The 21,230-nt window shown below is 42.0% G+C and overlaps 5 protein-coding genes across 6 annotated transcripts; 3 read left to right on the top strand and 2 right to left on the bottom strand.

Moving 5' to 3' along the window:
* Positions 1 to 99: 99 nt before the first annotated feature.
* LOC113217818 (60S ribosomal protein L13) lies at positions 100 to 1,701 on the top strand. 2 transcript variants are annotated; one of them, XM_026437883.2, is made up of 5 exons: positions 100 to 261; positions 476 to 725; positions 1,039 to 1,215; positions 1,363 to 1,494; positions 1,576 to 1,701. In XM_026437883.2, the coding sequence occupies exons 2-5, from the start codon at positions 483 to 485 to the stop codon at positions 1,666 to 1,668; spliced, it is 645 nt and encodes a 214-aa protein (XP_026293668.1). In that variant the 5' UTR covers positions 100 to 261; positions 476 to 482; the 3' UTR covers positions 1,669 to 1,701. The 2 variants fall into 2 exon arrangements, with proteins under 2 accessions (XP_026293668.1, XP_026293669.1); XM_026437884.2 differs by having other exon boundaries at positions 213 to 360.
* A 54-nt stretch (positions 1,702 to 1,755) lies between these two features.
* LOC113217815 (pyruvate dehydrogenase phosphatase regulatory subunit, mitochondrial) lies at positions 1,756 to 6,519 on the bottom strand. Its single transcript, XM_026437879.2, has 17 exons — positions 6,400 to 6,519; positions 5,829 to 6,085; positions 5,629 to 5,756; positions 5,456 to 5,559; positions 5,234 to 5,375; positions 5,024 to 5,145; positions 4,481 to 4,748; positions 4,257 to 4,381; positions 3,970 to 4,166; positions 3,741 to 3,895; positions 3,517 to 3,656; positions 3,273 to 3,421; positions 2,986 to 3,184; positions 2,763 to 2,885; positions 2,534 to 2,680; positions 2,285 to 2,460; positions 1,756 to 2,212 (listed from the first exon to the last, which is right to left on the bottom strand). The coding sequence occupies exons 2-17, from the start codon at positions 6,026 to 6,028 to the stop codon at positions 1,945 to 1,947; spliced, it is 2,643 nt and encodes an 880-aa protein (XP_026293664.2). The 5' UTR covers positions 6,029 to 6,085; positions 6,400 to 6,519; the 3' UTR covers positions 1,756 to 1,944.
* Positions 6,520 to 6,661: 142 nt separating this feature from the next.
* On the top strand, positions 6,662 to 11,778 carry LOC113217882 (mitogen-activated protein kinase 15-like). The gene is made up of 9 exons (XM_026437965.2): positions 6,662 to 7,239; positions 7,317 to 7,536; positions 7,637 to 7,764; positions 7,860 to 8,035; positions 8,118 to 8,301; positions 8,813 to 9,076; positions 9,293 to 9,642; positions 9,737 to 10,316; positions 10,930 to 11,778. The coding sequence occupies exons 1-9, from the start codon at positions 7,168 to 7,170 to the stop codon at positions 11,305 to 11,307; spliced, it is 2,352 nt and encodes a 783-aa protein (XP_026293750.2). The 5' UTR covers positions 6,662 to 7,167; the 3' UTR covers positions 11,308 to 11,778.
* A 119-nt stretch (positions 11,779 to 11,897) lies between these two features.
* Positions 11,898 to 17,184, top strand: LOC113217844 (vacuolar protein sorting-associated protein 53 homolog). Its single transcript, XM_026437911.2, has 16 exons — positions 11,898 to 12,036; positions 12,316 to 12,501; positions 12,576 to 12,790; positions 12,872 to 12,992; positions 13,158 to 13,303; positions 13,397 to 13,612; positions 13,708 to 13,876; positions 13,963 to 14,135; positions 14,243 to 14,530; positions 14,609 to 14,755; positions 14,838 to 14,963; positions 15,046 to 15,124; positions 15,243 to 15,391; positions 15,499 to 15,654; positions 15,751 to 15,937; positions 16,031 to 17,184. The coding sequence occupies exons 1-16, from the start codon at positions 11,926 to 11,928 to the stop codon at positions 16,121 to 16,123; spliced, it is 2,562 nt and encodes an 853-aa protein (XP_026293696.1). The 5' UTR covers positions 11,898 to 11,925; the 3' UTR covers positions 16,124 to 17,184.
* An 866-nt stretch (positions 17,185 to 18,050) lies between these two features.
* On the bottom strand, positions 18,051 to 20,965 carry LOC113217845 (ubiquitin-conjugating enzyme E2 G1). Its single transcript, XM_026437913.2, has 6 exons — positions 20,797 to 20,965; positions 19,724 to 19,826; positions 19,519 to 19,616; positions 19,255 to 19,433; positions 19,051 to 19,163; positions 18,051 to 18,693 (listed from the first exon to the last, which is right to left on the bottom strand). Exons 1-5 carry the CDS (start codon positions 20,840 to 20,842, stop codon positions 19,083 to 19,085), a joined length of 507 nt encoding a protein of 168 aa, XP_026293698.1. The 5' UTR covers positions 20,843 to 20,965; the 3' UTR covers positions 18,051 to 18,693; positions 19,051 to 19,082.
* Between the last annotated feature and the right edge of the window lie 265 nt (positions 20,966 to 21,230).

Below are 21,230 nucleotides of genomic sequence, written 5' to 3'. Positions count from 1 at the left end.
TTTCCGGTGGAAAAAATGGGCTAGTCAAGCTTACGCTACAATGTTTTCTCTCTAAGAATAAAGGGATCACAATTTAAATTAGTATAACTGAAAATCATTATCTTAATTATTAAAACTCTCCGCATTGGGACGCATTTTATCTGAATGCTACAGAAGAAATGAAGGTAACATAGCGTCGGCTTTTGTGTTGATGTTCGCGGAGCACTTCCGCCATCTCAGTCCTTGCAGTTCTTTTCCGGCGTGAAGGAGTCGAAGTAAACGGTAAGCGGAATTAATCCATCGCGTAACCTTAATAATCAAGTCCATCTCCGTATTTGGGTGGGTGTATAATTATTCCGGGCGTTCAGAGACTACTTAATTGTTAGTATTTTCACTCTGCTGTTAAAATTTCCGCACCGGTCTTATGACGTGTCTTCAACATGCTCAATGTTTAGGTTATGTTGTGCTTAACATGAATTCGATATTGTTGTTTCAGCTTCAAGATGGGTAAGGGAAATAATATGATCCCGAATGGGCACTTCCACAAGGACTGGCAGCGTTTCGTCAAATGCTGGTTCAACCAGCCAGCCCGCAAATTCCGCAGGCGACAGAATCGCATCAAGAAGGCGAAAGCTATCGCTCCCAAGCCCGCCAAGGGTCCCCTTCGCCCTATTGTGCGATGCCCTACCTTCAGGTACCACACCAAGGTTCGTGCCGGACGTGGATTCACCCTGGACGAAATTAAGGTAAGTCTCGTCGATCTATTTGTGTACGTTGAGGTTATGTTCCCCTAGGTTAACCGTGCTTCTTATGGGCTCGTAGTGACTATCATGCCTCCTTAATGGCGTCTTGCACCCTACGAAGTAAGCTTAGTCACTTCCAAGTGTTTCTCATGCTATCAGGCAGGATATGTTGCCTGTCACATTCGGCTTGTTATTCTCCTGTGTCCCAAAATTTAACTGGTTGTGTATTTGTAGGCTTGTTGGGATTAGCTGTTTTCTAAGATTGTTCAGTTTGTCTTGTCACCTGGTGTTAAGTCATTGCTTGTTTGTCTTTCAGGGTGCTGGTCTCAGTGCAAGATATGCACGCACTGTTGGTATTGCCGTTGATCACAGGCGTCATAACAAATCAGTCGAAGCACTGCAACAGAATGTTCAGCGCCTGAAGGAATACAAATCTAAGCTGATCCTGTTCCCCATCAGAGCCAGCAAGAAACTGAGGAAGGGTGAAGCCAGTGTAAGTTTAATATTGTTACCTACACTCAGGTCCTTGCATTTGGTGATCCTTACGCGGTGCCAGAAAATTGAATTTTAATGTATAAGTTCGTGCTGAAAGGTTTTGCCGTTAGTTGCTGTATCTTACTCGTATTTTCTGTTTCTTTAGGAGGAAGAACGTAAGGTTGCTTCTCAGCTGACCACCGAAGTTATGCCCATCAAGCAGACCCAGTCGAGGCCCAAGGCTCGCGCTGTCACTGAGGCTGAGAAGAAGTTCTCACCCTACATCGCCCTTAGGAAGGTAAGATTGCTCTCATTCTCAAGTGTGCTATTTCAATTCCACAAGCTTTGCATCATAGCTAATTTCTTAATGTCATTTCAGGCTCGTGCCGACGCCAGATTGGTCGGTATCCGTGCCAAGCGTATCAAGGATGCCGCTGAAAACCCTGATGACATCAGCAAGGTTAAGAAGTAAATGTACTGCTATATTAATAAATTACAAAGCTAATTTGTGTTTTGGTTTGTATTTTCCAAAGTGGTGGTCCCTTAATAAGAGTAGTAGTGAAGTTTTCAATATTTATTAAGCTTTTCCTGTTAACAGCAAATTACATTTAAGTACAACTTCACAGCCAGCCATTTTAATAGCACAAAGTACAAATAGTACTGGTAATACAAAAACACAATTGTTGGATCTAGGCAAGTCCACTTGGATGGTTCTTAGAAATATCTTTCATAATTCATGTTATGATTTTCAGACAGCAGTTTTTAACACTGTTGGACGGTAGCTCCTTCCCTGTTTTTCATCTTCAATTGCCATTGTGAAATTTGGTACATAGATATGAGGCTTTGCCACTGTGCGGTGTCCTGCTATATCTATTTCATATGTTGCAGTAGGATCAGTTATCCAGTCTGGTGTTATGATATAATCTGTTTCTGGATTTATTTTTTTATTCTTGGCAAGAAGGCCTGGTTTTCTTACAAAACCAAGGCCAATGAGTTTGTTGACCGTAAAGCCATACCTATAAAGGAATAGGTCTAGTTAGTCATGGAATCTTCAATAATACAAATATTATTCTTGGACTTGAACTCACCCAGCTGAAGTTAGTGTTCCTACAAATTCCCCATTACGATAGATTGGTTCTCCTCCCCAGGCCCATACATCCTTATCAGGGTCCACCTCATCAAGACTGAACATTACAAGCCTTTTAGTGACACCAACCTTCTTTTGCCGCTTTAGGGCATATTTACCAATGAAGTACTCTTGTTTCTGAAATAGAGACAAGTCAAAAACCAAGAACATAATGAAAGCAAAGAAATCAAACTTTTTTTTATCTACATACATCTAACTTGACTAGATAACCACTGCCAGTTTCAAATGGATTTGTTTCACTATTAAGATCTTCAGCCCAGAATGGTATGAACTTCTCTATCCTCATAAATCTTTGGGTAAGCATGCCTATGTTTCGAGCTCCATAGTCTCGTCCGACCTATAAAAGTATAAAATCAATATTTTTATTACTCATTGGTCAAGTGCAACATGAGAAGTGCCAACAAAACTTCAAATATTACCTTCATTAATCGATCATACACATGAAGTGCATATTCAGATGGTATGTAAAGACAATATCCAGGCTCACCAGTATGAGTGAATGCCATTACAAGAACATTTGATGCATACCCAACATTCAATTTCTGTGATAAGATAAAAAGTAACATATCATATTAAAAACAAACCATACATGCAAATATTTAATAAAATGGAAACAAATTAAAAAAAAAAAAAAAAACTCACTTTATAAGTAAATGAATGAAGATTAACAGGTGAATTTGAAAGTTCGGAAAGCAGATGTCGTGCTTTATGTCCTACCACATTTATTACAGTGTACATAGAAGTCAAATCTTTTAAGGTCACTGATCCATCAGGATCCAAATGACTCCTCATCCACTCAAACACCCGTGTTTGTTGGGATGTGGGTGAGACCATGAAAAAGCTAATGGTACAAAATGAGCAGAAATTCACACTGATTATTATTTGATTTCTAATTTGAACTAAAAAGAAAATATCAGATACTTTCTCACCAGTGTTTATCTTGACGAACAAGAATGCAGTCATTTTCATATCCACCTCTTTCATTTTGCATGCCAGTATGAACAATTCCGCCCACAGGAATATTCACATCATTTGAGCAAAGTCTTTGAAGATATTCCAGAACACTTGGGCCATTTGACTAGGTAGGTTTAGATCAGAAAGCAACAATACAATATATCAAAACTAATTATCTAATGTACAAAACAAATCTTTAGAACAGAAGAGAAAACTCACCTTTATCAGAATCTTTGAGAATGAAGACATGTCTATAATGCCAACTCCTTCTTGACAAGCAAGATATTCTTCCTGCATGTAGTTGAAGAATTTTGGTTTATAAAATGTCCCTGGTGGCATTTGAGCTGGCTGATCCCAGTCTGTAAGCAATAAAAATACATAATTTAAAGTTGTGACCTTGGTTTTTAATCTTTTTAGAACATTTGACTGGTGCAAAGGCTTACGTTTTTTTGAAGTATCAAAATAAAGTGGTCTTTCGAAGGCCATGCGAGTGCCAAATACAGCCCCTTGCCTTTCTAATACACTATACAGAGGAGAACACCTAAGCTTACGGGCCAATTTATACTCATTTTGCATGGGATGCATTATTGCGTAATGGCTGCAGAAATGATGAAAAGGGGTTTAAAATTGTATTCTAGTCTGTTAAAAAAGATGTGTAAAAATAACACCGACCGCCCAACAACTTCTTTTGTGCGTTGCTGCAGATATTGTCTGTTATTGTGAAGATCAAGAAACCGTTGAACACTGAACAATAGTAAATCTTGAGTTGGCTCTCCTTCTATGATCCATTCAGCAACGGCTCGTCCAATCCCTCCACCACCTTCTAGGGGATTACCATTCATACCCACAGCCACTAAATAATTGCCAATCTGGAAATACACATGTTTAAGTTTTAACACATAAATAATAAAATCTTAGATTTGAAACATAAAAGAATATCTAGGACTAAAGAATTGAACCTCAGGAGCTTCGCCAATGACCCAACGTCCATCAGGAGTAAAGTTGTCGGGAGAACTAAGTAGATGAGGTGTTCCAGCCTTTGAAAGATCAGGTATCCTATGTACTGCTTTTTCCCAGAGGGGCTCTGGTAAAACAAAATAATTTTTAAGATATATGTTAAGCATGTAAGAGATACCTGGGAATTGGATTTGGTAGCAAATGAAGGAGGAATACTCATACTTACTGAAATGAGCCCAATCTGCTGTGTCCCTGTCTTTCCAATTATCAGGGATACCAGCACCATCTGTAAAAGCAGGCTTTGCTTCCAATTCAAAACCACCAACTAACAGACCACCATTGAATTCTCTTGTGTATATGCTAGAGTCAAAGTCTCTGACACAGGGTAGGTTGGGTTTCACTTCAAATTGGTCAGTGATTGCATAAAAGTGTTCAGCTGGGTATGCTGGGATAGCTACTCGAGGAGTACTTTTGAGTCCTAGATCACGTGCCCACTGAAAGAGGACAAAAATAAATTACTTATCTTTAAGAAATAATGAATCATGATGTTGTACTTTGTCTTGAGAAGCCAGTTAAGTTTGAAGCCATCCTGTCATTTGCACTAAGACAAATTATTTAGACTTCAGCATTTAGGCTTTAAAAGTCACAATTAGCAGTGGAAAAAAAAATGGACATGCACTTGAAACAAACGACTAGGAGTTTTTATGTCATAAGACTAAATCCATCATGAAAATTTAGACATTAAAAAAAAATATTATGCAAAACTCACCATGCCAGCACTGTTTACAAAATATTCACATTTTACTGTGCCTAAACTTGTCTTTATGCCATAAACTTTTCTGTTATTTATAAGAATATTCTCTAGTTCACAGTGCTCAACATATTTGGCTCCTGGTTTTAAGCAATCAGATCTTTTTAATTAGATAATTAAAATGAAACAAAAGTAAAATCATAGGAGGTAAGAAGTCAGGAGCATTACCACCAGCCTGAGCAAGTGCAGCAAGTGCGTGACAAATTGCTTGAGGTTGAGCTACAGCATCCTCTGGAACCCAAATACCACCCTCCAAGTCATCAGAGTTTAGGAGAGGGTGAAGCTTCAATAGGTCAGTTCGACTGACAACCTGTAATGAATTAAATCAAGAGACATGAATAAAACAAAAATACAGAAGTATTCCTTGAATAGGAACCTTAAGTACAGCACCTCACAGTGGAGTCCTGAGGGAATATTATAAGCCATACGTCTTCGCAGGGCTATCATTCGCTCATGGCTCTGAGCTAAATTTACACTTCCACATTCACGGAGACCTATAACAAATGATTTCAACTATAAAAAAATTATTTTTAAATTTACAAAATATTCAAGTTAATATTTACCAATGTCATAGCCCTGCTCTTGAAGTTGACGATATAACTTAATACTGTTCATTATAATTTCTCGTGTGGGAGTGGGTTTGAATAATCCCAATGTTCCTGAACTGAAGTGGGATGTACCACTTCCAATTCTACATCCAAAATTAATATGGGTGAGCAATAAAATGAAGAGGAAAATGTAGGAAATAAGATACAAGCCTTACTTCTCTTTGTCAATGACCAACACATCAGTGAGACCATTTTGTACAAGATGATAAGCTACTGAATTGCCGACAATACCAGCTCCGCATACAATCACTTGAGCTTCCGTTGGTAATTGCAGTGATGTTCCAATAGTTCTTGCAGGGCTCACAAAAGATGAGGCAGGATATAATGAGTGCAGCTTCCCTAATGACCGAGCCATGTTAAATTGTCACTTCCTTGGGACAATTGTAGTTGATGTCAACAAACGTGAAAAATTCTGAAACACATAAAAATACAACAGTGTAGAATTATTTTTTTAAAATATACAAAGTGGTTATAAAACTAATTTTTCGGTTTCAGCGTTTAAACGACGAAGATAGGTTGAGTACTTAGATGAACAGGAAATATTAATCAGTAAGTGACAAATATTATAAAATTAGAAGTTCTATTATTGTCATAACCTAAACATTTCAGTTTTGACAGTAAACAGATTACTCTTGTTTTCTTGTAAAGTGAAAAATAAATAATGAGCCATGTGAAACTTAAAAAGTCACACTTATTTTTCTTTCTTCTCTGAATTTTTTCTTTTACCTTTTTCAGCAGTTCATCCCATTGTCCATAAATGGTTTTTTTTTCGCCTAGCAGAAGACTTTGTTTCTGCTGGACCTGTTCTGCGATTAGAGATCCCGGCCCGGGAGCTGTAAATAATGTCGTATATCTGCCAAGGATAAAACGATAAAAAGAAACACAAATAAGAGTTGATTATTATAGAAGAATATCACGTATCTAATCCACTTCACACCTAACTCTGATCTTTCGACAGCAAGAAGCATGTCTGTTTTAAATGAAAAATATTTTTCTACAGCTGGTACGCTTGTAGAGTAGCGGCGGCAGCGGGTGGCGGGATTTTGGGAAGCACTGGGCGCGTAGAACATGTTCTGCGATAGCGTTTTTTGGATCACGGTGGTAAAACTTACATACAGATAGGACACTATACCGATAATATCTGTCCAGATATACGCAAACTTCTTCCAATGCGTAAATTATGATAATATATCACGCTAAATTGTGAAATTACTGAAACTCGGTAGCGCATAGGATTGTCATGGCAACCAAACACCTCAGTAAACATCAGTTCCTGTGTCACTCGTATTGTTTGTCAATAAATAATATGGTCATTTCAAAGATAACATTTTGTTCGATTGCCTTCGACGTAAATTTTAGTGGAATAAAATCGTTTTGTATTAGCTCAATGGTGTACTAATCGCTTTCCGAGTTCATGCAACGGAGAGGGTGTCGCAAAGTGATTCACGTGACAGGGATGTATTATAGGCGACATAAATTGAAAATTATTTGAAAATGGGGAGCAGCTCTCATGTTGATGACAGCATCACTCGGAAATATGACATCAAGCGGAGGATTGGCAAAGGGGTAAGCTGATTTACGAATAATTGTATTTAACCATACTTCTTGGCGTCACATTCATTTGACATCATTACTTTCCTCAGGCTTACGGCATTGTATGGAAAGCTGTGGACCGGTCTACGAATCGACTTGTGGCAGTCAAGAAAATTTTCGATGCATTTTGCAATTCCACGGACGCTCAGAGGACGTTCCGCGAGATCATGTTTCTACAAGAGTTCAGAAACCACTCCAACATTGTCAAGCTACTTAACATTCACCGTGCGAGTAATGACAAGGACATTTACCTCATATTTGAATTCATGGGTAAGTACGGCTTAGTTTTTTTCATGTTTGTCGTATTGCCGTCGAACAAAATGTCACTTATTTGTAAAATGCTTATTGGTATCTGTGATCCTGTGAGCAGAAACAGACCTCCACAAGGTCATCAAACGAAAGCTGCTTCAGGATCTCCACAAGAGGTTCATCATGTACCAACTGTTGAGGGCAACTTTTTACATTCACTCCGGTAATGTGATACACCGCGATCAAAAGGTAAGGAGCGGGGAAACAGCGACGCGTGGGCAAATGACGGTGTGGGAGCACGTTTTGTGAGAGGTATGAGGTCCTGACCGATCTTCTCCTTCTAGCCCTCCAACATTTTGCTGGACAGCTATTGCCGTTGCAAAGTGGCAGACTTCGGGCTGGCACGGTCACTCGCTACAGACGGTGCGGGCGCCGAGGGGTTGACCGGGGACCCCGCGCTGACGGACTACGTCGCGACGCGCTGGTACCGTGCGCCGGAGATCCTCGTCGCCTCCAAGCAGTAAGTCGCGCAGGACGTATCCCAGGGTGGAGGTAACACGCTTTGCGGGTGCGTCGGCCTACAACCTTCTGTTCACCTGCAGGTACACGAAGGGCATAGACATGTGGAGCTTGGGCTGCATCCTCGCCGAGATGCTGCTCGGGAAGCCGCTGTTCCCCGGATCGTCCACCATCAACCAAGTGGAGAAGATCATGGCGACGATCGACCCGCCCACACCGGCCGACCTGGCGTGCGTGTGCCCGGGCTACGGCAGCTCCTTGTTCACGGTAAGGGGAACACTGGGAACACGCCGGCCAGATTGCGGCCAAGTGTCCGCGGGTGCCTCTACAAATGAATGTTTCCCCCCGAGTCGACGCGAGTTTACCCCGGCCCATTCAGGGCTCGCCCCCGCGTGCAGCAGTGTTCTTATTTGCCCGTTAAAAGTGCGGTTTAGGCTGGCCATGCCACCGATGGCGCCTGCCACGGGCTGGATAGGCCAGCCCGCCGAGCAGCCCTGTGGAGCCGGCGGCCCGCCCTGAGCAGAAAACTCGGGGACAATGTTCACTGTGGCTTTACACCGATCTCATGCATCAGAGCGGACGTCACGGCAAGTGTTGTGGGTTTGCTTTACTCCCTTTTCTCGACAGGCGCCATGGCCCCTGCAGCCTTAGAAGGGTATGCAATCCCGCAACACTACGACGTCTGTACTGATACACACATCGTAATCTGTATACCCGACACACCTACGCCAGCATTGCCCCTTCAGTCGACTTAAGTAAGCGCACCTTTGGCCCGCAGCGCGCGCCCGCCGGCCCGCGCCTGCCGCTGACGGAGCTGCTGCGCGGCTCGCCCGTCGAGGGGGTGGACCTCGTGTGCCGCCTGCTCGTGCTCAACCCGTTCAAGCGCCTGACGGCGGAGCAGGCGCTCGAGCACCCGTACGTGGCGCGCTTCCGGCGCCAGGGCCGCGAGCCCGCCCTGCAGCACCAGGTCGTGCCGCCGCTCAGCGACCACGTGCAGCTGTCCGTGGGGGAGTACCGCAGCAAGCTGTACGAGATGTACCAGGTCAGTGCCGCGGAGACTCTTGACGGCTTGGGTAAATCTTACTGTCGGTGTCAATGCGGGGGTGAACCGAGGGGGGGGGGGGTAATCCAATGGTAATTTGGGCTTAATCCAGGAGTAATCAGAAATAAATCCGTCGTACTTCGAGTCGTGTCCCCCTTAGGAGGGGTGAGCACCTGGGCACCCATCTATACTCATTTCCGTCTTCGTTGTTACCAGCCCAACTACACTTTCGGCCAGACCTGCCAGGCGCGCCAGGCGGGCGTCCAGACGGTCCAGGCCAGCCCGACCCCCAGCGCGAGCAGCGGCAGCAGCGAGGGGAAGCCCTCGTCGCGCCCGTCCACCAGGCCCTCGGCGCGGCCCTCGGCCAAGCCGCGCGGCCTCGTGTCCCAGGGCGGCGACGGCGACGGTGCCCAGCACCAGCACCAGCACCAGCACCACCACCACGCCAACAAGAGCAAGAAGCTCAGCGGTGGCAGCTTGCCCAAGAACTGCGCCGGCGGGGGCGGCAGCGGTAGCAGCGGCACGAGCGGCAGCCTGCCCCTCAGCACGCCGCCGCTGCGCAAACCGTGAGTCCCAATCCTCCTAGTCCATTCCCCACCGGTTCTCCGTTGCCACCAAACTTCAGAATGCCATTGAAAGGTGTGTACTTTCTGCGTGCAGAACGCGACCGCCGCGCGACACGGAGCAGGTGCTGGGCGCCAGCAAGCAGCGCCGACAGACGCAGACCCGGCACCTGTCCACGGAGGACATCCGGCCGGCGCGTTACGGCCGGTCCCTGCACCACCACGGCGGCCACCACCAGCACCAGGCCGGACAGCGGCCCGCGCCGGGCACGGCCCCGGCCACGTCCGCCGAACACCTGCTGCCCCGCCGCCTGTCCGTGTCCGACCCGGCCGTGACGTCGCAAGGTGCGGTCCCGGGCCGCGGCGCTCACGGCGGCGCTCGTCCCCCGGTACAGGCCGGCGCCCTCCACCGGCTCGCCGCGGTGCCCGCTGACCCCACTGTGTGCCCCGCAGCGCGGCCGCCCCTGCGCCACCAGGGCAACGCCGGCACCGCCCCCCGCCGGGGCAGCGGCGGCGGCACCGCCCCGCTGCTGGACCGCGTCGGCGACGTGGTCGTCATGGCCACCGGGACGGCCGGGGCCGCCGCCGCGCTCAGGGGCGTCCACAAGACGAGGGCCAAGCCCCCGCGCGCCAGCAGGGTCGGCGTCCACGTCAACGGCGGCTCCAACGCGCAGCTGGTAGGTCACGGCACGGCCCGGGGCGTCTAGCGCCCGCAGGAGTGAGGGTAGGCAAGCCCGCACGGCGCGCCTGTGCGCGTCCTGCCTACCCAGGCTGGCTGGAGCGCTCAGAGGGCGATCGGAGAGCTCCTCACCACTCGCGCCACCCTCTCTGCGGGTGGCTCTCCGATCGCCCTCCTGCTGGGAACGAGGGGGGCTGAAAGGGGACGAAGGAGATCTTTCTGCGTTTTTAACCTATCTGTCGGTTGTCTTTTAATGTCCCTGGTTGTGTTGTTTCCGCAGCTCACGTGTCAGATGGGCTATATAAGTCTGACTCGCGCATCAGCGTGCAACGAAGGTATAGACACAACAAAGTACTTTGCATCCGTAGCCTTTAGCGGATCAGATCTAGAGCAGCCGGACGGCTGCACGCATAGCGGCACTTAGCTGTTGCTAGAGTCCTAGGACTCTAAGCAGCTGATAGTCTAGCGGGTGGTATAGAGAGAGGTCGGGCCTGGGACGAAATGAGATCCAGCCGCACCCAGCTCTCCACCGGGCGAGGCTCCCGAATACCGACTCGTCTGGTCGACGCCACGGCCGCCTGCCGCACCTGAACCCACTCCCTCTGCCACAGGTGACGCTGAACGGCCCGGGGCCCCTCAAGGCTCCACGCGGCTCCGGGAGCCTGTCCAGCCTGCAGCCCCCCGGGCCGCCCAAGCCGCCGGCGCCGCCACCACCGGGGCCGCCGCACTGCAGCTCGACGCATAGCCTGGGGGGAAGGCCCAGCCAGGGACCCGGCAGGCCGCCGCTGCAGGTGCCCCTCGGCCTCGGCTCGTCCTACTTCAGCCTCAAGCAGCCGCGCCATGGACACGGCCCGCCCCCGGGGGGGCCGCCCTCGGGCCACGGCACCGGGCGCAGCAGCCTCCTCGGCGCGCAAACGGTGGGCAACATCGGCTTCATCACGGCCTCTGGCCTGTCCGAACTGCGCCCCGGGTACAGATGGCAGCGATAGAGAGGAGGAGTACCCCTCCGCTATCGTTTAGCATTCTTTCCCTTTCTTATTTCGTCTCTATTTTCACTTCTCTCAAACTCGTTCGTGCGCGTTGTAGTGGTTTTGAGTACATTATCGTGTTGTTTTCTATTTGTCACGCGTTTAACATTCATCATTAAAAAAAAAATGTGTATGTCCTTTCTCTTTGCGATGTAACGACGAACACGCTGCTGCAGTGATGCGTATTTCATATCTGCTGAAAGAAAGGTATTTTCAATCGAGGGAGGCAGTCGGTTAGATTCGGCTCTCCTTGATATTCTTATCATACCCAATGGCTGTCATTTACTATAGGTACGAATTATTGCAATGGTTTTGTATCTTTGTATAGTTATCCAATGTCATTTTTAAAAGAATTTTAATTTTTAAGGAATTGGTAATTGTAAGAAAACTTCGTTGAAAAAAAAATACAAATAAAACCAGATTTTTAGGTCACTTACCCTCTACCTACTTTTCTTTCCCATAGCTTCCTCCCCTTCGGCCCCCACAAAACCCTCATTCCCCTCCCCACCCTCCTCACCCTCCCCTCCCCTCCGTATGGAGCTGCCCTGCCTGCAGTTCTGCAGCAGACAGCTCAGCGGTATGACAACAGCAGTCATGGCCGCAGCCGACGATGACGATTATTTCGTCGACGAGGAAGATGCCATTAAATTTATCACATTTCCCGAAGAAGTAGAAAAAGCCATAGAACAGGTGCCTTGTTTTGAAATTATTTTTTTTTTATTGGACCATGCATGTCTAATTCGCATGTAAACAATGCAGTTCATAACCTCTGAGGGACGTCCAAAGAAGCTCATTAATACTTCGGAAGTCTTATAATAACTTTCTTAAGCAGTAACTGTTTTCAGAATTTATATTTATAAGCTATTTGATGTATTTATATTTTTGCGTTGTGTTTTAAATCGGGATACTCATTACCTGGTTTCCTCGCAACCTGTCACTTTGTGTTAAACCTGACTTTGTCTTTTCTAGGTCTTACCAAGTACAGATCCCTTAGATCAGCCAGATTTCAATGAGATAGATTACATAAATTCTATGTTTCCAACTGAGCAATCACTTTCTAATATTGATGAAGTAGTGAATAACATGCAAATGAAAATTCAGTCAATCGATGATGAAATACGCTCTGTTGTACGAGGTCAGAGTAATGTTGGCCAGGTGGGTGAAGTAAATCATTTGTTTTTATTTAAATTACCCATCCCTTTTCTTAATTTGTTTATTTTTGTAATTAGGATGGACGGACATCCTTGGAGGAAGCACAACGAGTCATTAGGCAACTATTTGTACACATAAAAGATATAAAATGGAAGGCTGAACAGTCTGAAGAGGTTGTCCGTGAAATTACTCGTGACATTAAACAGCTTGATACTGCAAAACGAAATCTCACAGCTGCCATCACAACTTTAAACCATTTACACATGTTAACTGGTGGTGTTGACTCATTGCAGTAAGCGGAAAATTTTCCTCTCTCTTGTTATTACTGATTTTTTTAATATTAGTAACTATCTGTATTATAATCATCTTCCAGGGCTCTCACTGAAAAGCGTCAGTATGGTGAAATAGTTATGCCCTTGCAAGGTATCATGAATGTCATGGAGCATTTTAACAACTATATGGACATTCCACAGATTAGGGACCTAGCTGACCAGGTAACAAGTTCTATTGTGGAAGTACTCATTTAAACTTGTCCTTTAAATTAAATTTAATCTAGAAATTTAATTTTAATATGTTAGATTAAACCATATTTTTCAATCTCGGGACCTATGTGCTACGGCAAGTAAATAAATAAATAAAATTAAAATGTCTCTGTGTAGGTGAAGCAAATTCAAGTGCAGTTGGCACAACAGATTACAAATGACTTCCATGATGCCTTCTCAGGCCCAAATGCAAAGCACTCTGCACCCAGTAGACAACTGGCGGATGCTTGCAGAATTGTTTCAATCCTGGATCCTAAAGTAAAGCAAGTGTCTTCATTTTCAGTATTTTGATTAATTTCTCCTACATTTCAGAAGTAAATTAAAATTCTCTTACTGTTGTAATATGACTTTCTTAGGCGAGAGCTGTTAAGATGGTTTATAAGCCTTCAATTGAATGAGTATCAACATTTGTTTCAAGAAAATCAAGATACAGCATGGCTTGATAAAATTGACAAGCGTTATGCCTGGTTGAAGCGCCATCTTTTAGAGTTAGAAGAGCGTCTCGGCAGTATGTTTCCTTCCAGCTGGGAGGTATCAGAGAGAATTACTGTTGAGTTCTGCAACATTACAAAGTAAGCAACATCAAAAATATCTGGTTGAGCCTATCACTAATAATTCTTTATATTATTGATTGCTGGAAACTGATCTCTCCCTTGATGTCTTTCAGAGCTGAATTAACAAAGTTAATGGCTAAACGAACATCTGAATTGGATGTAAAATTATTACTGTATGCCATTCAAAGAACTGCAAATTTTGAAAGCCTTTTAGCCAGACGTTTCACTGGCACCACACTTCAAGAAAACAGTGATACACCGCAGCAAGTCTCTAGTTTTCAGGTATGCATGGACCAGCATGTGCTGTTTTTTTTTGTTTTTTTTTTCTCGTGTGATAGTATAGGTAGTTCTGTGTTTATTTTCCTTAGGCTTCCTTAAATACAAATCCTTTTGAGGATGGTTCAGACTCAACAAATCCATTCGAAGCTGATTCTGGTGAGGAATCCAAGGAAGAACAGAAGCCTAAACCATCACCTTTTCAGGGGTTGATTGGGAGCTGTTTTGATGCTTATCTGTACATTTACATTGAGAGCTTGGATAGGTAAAAATGCTGTTTGTGAATTTCTTTCACATTTACTTTAAAAATCAGATGAAAAACAAACAACATTTCTTTAGTTCAAATAAGTTATTGCTTTTTCTACTTTCCAGAAACTTGGCAGACTTAATGGAACGCTTTATTCAGGACTTAAAAGCTTCTCAAACACTGCAACGTCCATCAGCATCTTCTAATCTTCCATCCTCTGGAGCTGATTCTGATACTACTGCGGGAGGTGCAGCTGTTCTTCCATCATGTGCTGACTTGTTTGTCTTTTACCGTAAATGTTTAGTCCAATGTACTCAGCTTAGTACTGGGCAACCTATGCTTGGTCTTGCTCGAACGTTCCAAAAATATCTGCGGGAATATGCTTTGCGAGTACTTCAAAATAGCTTGCCTAAGTGAGTGGTATTCCTTCTTTCATCATAGAACTTGTAGGTACCATACTTTTGCCTTTTTAACATAATTCAAATTTACAGGGTTGGAGGAACTGCAGCTTCATTAGGTAGCATTACCCGGGATCTTTCCACAGTCAGTATCATACAGAATCTTCAGACATTTCAAAGTCTTTTAAAAGAAGGGGATGTAACTAGATACTCCCCTGAGGAACAAGCAAGAGTTTGTTGGTAAGATTTAAAAGTCGTTTTCAAAGAGTTTAATATAACTTGATGAGCAATATTAATAATATTTTCCTTCTGTTATTATTAGCATCCTCACTACTGCCGAATATTGTTTGGAGACAACTCAGCAGCTTGAAGAAAAACTGAAGGAAAAAGTTGATCCAGCATTAGCTGACAAAATTAATCTAAGTCAAGAGCAAGACATATTCCACAAGTAAGTGAATTATTTGTGAATTTTGCAATTCTTACGATTCTTATTTATCAACATTAAATTAATTTTATTATTAATTTTATAGTGTCATATCCAATTGTATTCAACTCCTTGTACAAGATTTGGAGCTCTCTTGTGAACCAGCCCTAACAGCCATGAGCAAGGTAGGTTGGAAAACTGCTCAGCTTTATTTTTGACAGTCCAAAATTAAGTGCTAAAGATCAATCAATCTTATGCCTTCAATTGTGATTTAAAAAAATTAATGATTACACATGTTTGCAGATTCAGTGGAGTAATATTGAAACTGTTGGTGATCAAAGCAGTTATGTCACTGCCATTACTTCTCACCTCAAGCAGACAGTTCCAGTGGTGAGAAATGAACTGGTATCTTCTCGAAAATACTTCACTCAGTTTTGTGTTAAATTTGCCAAGTAAGAGAGTACAAGTTCTTGTTACAGCATTGCCTTTTGCCTAGACTGGAAGTTTTTATTTATTAAATATTGAAGAGTGTGAATGCTAATTGATATTTCCATCGCAGTTCTTTCATACCAAAGTTTATTCAACACCTGTACAAATGCCGTCCACTCAGCACAGTAGGAGCAGAGCAATTGCTTTTGGATTCTCACAGCCTCAAAACTGTCCTTCTTGATTTGCCATCTATTGGTTCTCAAGTTAACCGCAAGGCACCAGCAAGGTTAGATCATTCAAAATCCCAACAAGGTCAAGGTCTGTCAATTTTTAAGAAGAAATTGAAATGCTTAATATTTAATGCTATGTTAATTTTTTGCAGCTATACTAAAGTAGTAGTAAAAGGGATGACCAAAGCCGAAATGGTTCTTAAAGTTGTTATGTATCAAACAAACCAAACTAATCAACCAATGTCTCACACTGAAAATGTGCGAACATTTGTGGAACAGTTTCGAAAACTTCTTCCAGATTCAGAATTGCAAGATTTACAGAGGGTCCTAGAAATGAAAGTAAGTGTTCACATGCTGTACTGGAATGTTTTTTCCCCAACCCGATACATGAATTTTATTTCTATTTATTGTTTTGTATCTGTCTCTCTCAAGGGCATTCGTGGGAAGGATCAAAGTCATTATGTTGACATGTTCCGTAATTTATCTGCTGCATCTAGTCGAAATGTAAATGCTACCATTACATAATTGACTCAGGTTCCCAGATAATACAAATCGATGAATTAATGAATAAATTAAAAGAAAATTTTAAAAGGAAATAGATTAATTTGATACACAAGTTATATATTTAGAAAATATTTTGAACTAATTTTATTATGTTGAAGTACTGAAATCTCTTTGTGTTACAATTTTACTGAGTGATAATTTTCTTACTGATCACAATGCACTTTTTGCAGTATTAAACTACTGCAGTATTTAAACTGGAGAAACAAAGGTAAGATTTTGCACATTTCTGTGGGTGTTAAATTCCTTTGTAAAGGCATGTAAACGCTTCAAAGGTGAAAGTCTTCATTGACTTTGGGACTTAAAATGTTTCTTAAAAGGCATTTTAATATTAGTCATTAGTACCTTCAAAGAGTGCAAAGCCTCCCAGCCAAAAATGCTATGTATATGGTCCACTTTCTGACCACTTAGACGTCTAAATGGTCAAAAACTAGACCTTAAATATCTTTAAGGCTTTTTTAAGAGATGGTATTTCTGGATGGGCTCTTACATTTAGTTTACCAGTGTATCACTCAGTATTCTGTTTTAGTTAATTCTTTCTTAATGTTTTGCCTTTTTGTGTGGAAGGCTGTGATATAATGAACTGTCTGATATCTCTTATTCTGTATTAAATCAATTTTAAAAAAAATGGTGCTTTCCAGCTGTCATTGAGGCTTTTAAATAAATTGTGTATTTATGACACACTTGAAGGGAAGCTAGTGTAACATTCCATTGCCATGTGTTTCATGTTCGCTCTCATTGAAGCAGAGGCTCTTAATTATAAGTAAATGTCATGTTATGAATTGATAACAGAATGGATCGGGCAATTGTCCTCAACAATTCTGTAAGTGTTTTCAAGAAGATAAAATTATGGCTGTTGAGAGTTAATAATGTTATGCATTGTGATCTTTCTGTTTCTGTGAAAACGTTTGTCTTAAAGAACTGTAAGAATTTTTTGACATCAACTTTAATATGAAAAAGGTACTAAAGCTTACAAAATCTTATAGCGAAAGCAATGGAAGAAAGTAAACACAATACATAGCTTTCTTTGTTTCATTTATTACCCTATGTGCTTGAGGATTGTGTCAAGTCACAAAAATTCCTTAAAATGGTATTGTTCACAAAGTAATAGTTATTCACTCTTCACACAATTTAAATCCTGAAATTACATGTATAGAAATTCCAAATAGTGGGATTCTAAAATAAGCATATAATTTCCAAAAGAACACAATTTACCAAATAGTTATTTCACAGAGCAAGAAAAGAAAAGTTAAAACAGAACAAGGAGTTACAATATCAAAACCTCTAGTGTGGCCTACTTTTGCAAATGTGTGTCATTGATCAGACTTTCTAAAACACTTACTAATGTAACATTAGGAATAATAAAGTCTGCTCAGGACACATAATTATTCCAGGAAGCCGCACATTATGAGTTATTCACATGCATAGTAAAAAAGGACACGGCATGCAATAACCTGGCTTCCCAGACAGTCTTAATTTCTTCTGATGATGAAATCACCAGGAAGTCCTTTAAGTGACCACAGTACAGGTTTCTCAGCCCACAGACAGCCAGCACTTGTTCAGATGCCATACCTTAAACTTGAGAGAAGTCTTTTCTGGCACTCCATATCCATTGGCTGTAGCTTTTGACAGCATTCCTATTATTTACATTCTTTGTACAGTACATTGGTGTTATCCTTATAAAAAAGGTGTATGCTATCACTTTTACCGCAATTAAGTGTATGTCAGTCATCGTCTAGACCTCTAATGATTGCAACACCTCGAGCTGACATTTAAAATAGCAGCTGTTGACTGAAAGTTAAATTATATAACATGTATGTTGTAAGCTCAGATCAATGATGGACCATGGAGATTGTCAGCACAAAACAATTGCACCATTAAAAAAGGAAAAAAAGATGAGTTTCATTTTATTTATCATAAAAAAACCAGTTAAAACTTTAAGGAACACATGTTATAGAAAAGGAAACCAAAAGTTGTAGACAGCATTAACAATCATATTGCTTATCAACAACTTGCACATTCATAATTCTTATTGGAGAACACCAACCTCCAGAAATGCAATAATGTGAGTAACACTCACTGCAACAGTGCATTTGGTGTACAGATGACTAAATTTAAGCGTATAGTACCCAACTTCAAAATGTATATCAAATTTCTAAATCACCCGCAAAAATAATTTGGAATACATGTCAGATTAGGCACTTGGGATGCATATTATGTTCATCTTTGATTTCCAAATACCTATAAATCAAGACTTCAAAGATCACACAGGTACTGACTCCCTCATGGCTGTATCAGACAATTGCTGCTCCACCTCAATAACACAAGGTACAACCCAGAAGTGAAGAAACACATTTAAAGGGAAAAGAAAATTTAATTGATAATTGTAAACTAATTTTACTGAATAGGTTGAAATAATTGGACCAATCCAGAAAATAAATTCTAGAGGAGAGAAAGGATCTTTGACAGATTGGTGGGGTGCCATTGCAGCAACTGAACATTCCCCTGAGATCTGGCCGGCAAGCAGCTCCCTCCTTAAAAAGTTAAAAAAAAAAAGAGAAATTAAACCAAAATAGAAAAAAGAAAGAAAAAAGAATCTGACGCACAATTAAAAAGGGGCGATGTTATAAAGACCTTGCTGGTTCATCACACTTATTGCTTTTTACCTCTATAGTTCACTGACCTATCACAAGTATTTTAAATCCAAAATTTCACATGTTTCAGTTCGTCCCCCCAAAAAACTTATTGCTACCGTCTGAAGGGATGAAAGAAAGATATCCAAACAGACAATTATCCCTCTATACTCAAATCCAAACAATTCTTTATGTCCATTTCTCCTGAAATCTAGACTGGCTATGTGATAAACCAAATGCTAGACAATGGATGCTTACCTGGCATTAAATAATTTCCCCAAGCCACAGCCCTACATACACTCTTCTTGACTTCTCCTAACATTTCTTGCAACTTTCCTTTTAAATTCAGCATAGTTTTCCCTCCACTCTTTCTGCAGCATAAGGAAAGAAGAACATATTACTTCAATGCTTCAGAAGCCCTAAGTTCAAGAAATGTATGTATAATTTCATTCAGAGACTTACCGCAGCATCTACATTGGCAGGACTTTCATCATTGGGATCCGCAAGCATTGAGATGACACTGATAAGGATAGTTTCAACAGTGTGTACTGGTAGCCATCGCTCAGAAGCTTTCTCATAGCCATATTTATCATCACCAGGTTCGTGTAAAATGGAGATACAAACATCTCCATTCTTTTCAACTGAAAGAGTAAAATGTTTAAATTAATGACTAGTCAAAAATTAAAAACACAATGCACATTAATGATTTTGAAGCAATAAACTTACTATTGGGATGCCAAATTTCTGTCATAAATTTCATTCTAGGTGGCCGCAATGGGTATTCTTTTGGAAAATGAAGGTGGGCTTTAAAAAAGCCACCCTCGCTATAATTTAAAAAAAATAAAAAATAAGATTAAATAGTCCATTTGACTTATGGTATAGTTAACAAGTCTAAATACAATTTAATCAATAGAAATAACGATTAACTTACTATAGTGTATCTGGGGGGCCAATAATGAGGACTTCCCATCTGTATATATCATTGTCATCTATCAAGCCTGCAGAAAACCCTTCTACAGGGTTTTTATTCAGCTCTGGAAAGAAAAATATAATCAATAAGTCAATGATGTAACAGTCAGAGCAGTCGTTGGTAATAGTTAAGGGAAATAGGAAATTGCATGTCATATGGTTATGAAATATCACATCAAGGTCTAGATTCTCAGGAAGTGAACAGCTCAACACAGGCAAAGAGCCTTGACAATCTAACCTTGAAAATGAATGTGCACAAGCCATGAGGCTTACAACAGCTTATCTCTCAAATAGTACAAAGTTAAGTACAATACATTTAACCTTTCTGGACTTTAACTAATATATGATTAGGTGCTGAGATCAAGTAATCAATGAAAATCTTTCAAAAGAGGAAAGGGTTATCAATGGCAGAAGGTAGAGTTCTCAGACTGACACTGGTCACATAACCTCCACACAAGAGAGAATGCTTCGGCCAAAAGTGGCCAATGGGCAAAACAAATAATGCTCCCATCTGACTGTCTTCAATAATTCCTGTTCTGTTCGGATCATAATTTTAAATAGAGCCGGGTACTGGGTCCCCACAGGAAGATCAAGCAAACGGCCGACCGAACAAAACAAGAAAATTGACATGAGCAATTTGGCCTAACAAAGAACGGATTTTAATTGGGTCACACCCAATGCAATGCGATTCTAAAACTATCAAAACTAAGAAGACTAGCGAGAGCGGCAAACCCCAGAGCACAAAGCGAACAGGACCTCATGTTCCCAAACAAAGATGGGGAGTCAGGACACCTAACCCTACTCGGCATTAAAAAAAAGTCACTACATAAAGGAATAGTGAACAAACTTTAAAAAAGTGCATCAATTATACTCCCGGAATTAGTTGATATGGCAGTATACGATCAAGAAACAGAATTGAGCAAAAGTTAGAAAGCGTGAATCTCAAGGTAATCAGGCCTGAGTAAAGCTGACTTTTGTCAATAAAAGTTAAAGCGACTCCCCACACAAATAAATCCACAAAATTTTCACAATTACCTGCGAGTTGTTTCCGTAATAAAAGTGCGGACTGTGGTTCTGACATGAATATAGAAATACTTTAAATTTTCCTAGTACAAAACAAATAGCTCTTTCTCCCTGAAAACGGCTATGGTTGATGGAGCCGACTTGCGCATGCGTAAACCTAAAAGCTGTGCTGTTTCCTGACCGGAAATATGAGAATGCTACCGTTCGTAAAACGACACTGGCGAACTCTATAGGAGATGGGAACGGCGGGAAGTTTGTACAGCTGCGGTTCGGCACACAAAAGATAAGAAATTTACCCCAGCAGAGAAGGAGATATGTACATTTCAGACACTGTGAGGGAAGTATTTTTTTCTAGTTGTAAGAAGTGGTACGAAGGCAATCAGAGAATAATCAGCTAATGATGCAGCTGAAACTGTGCTGCATGCAAGCCCCCCCCTTTTTTTCCA

This window comes from Frankliniella occidentalis, unplaced genomic scaffold, assembly GCF_000697945.3.
Source record: "Frankliniella occidentalis isolate FOCC.00 unplaced genomic scaffold, Focc_3.1 Scaffold113, whole genome shotgun sequence".
In the NCBI taxonomy this organism is placed as follows: domain Eukaryota; kingdom Metazoa; phylum Arthropoda; class Insecta; order Thysanoptera; family Thripidae; genus Frankliniella; species Frankliniella occidentalis.
Note: the sequence above shows the minus strand (reverse complement) of the source record. Positions and strands in the feature narration are given on the sequence as shown.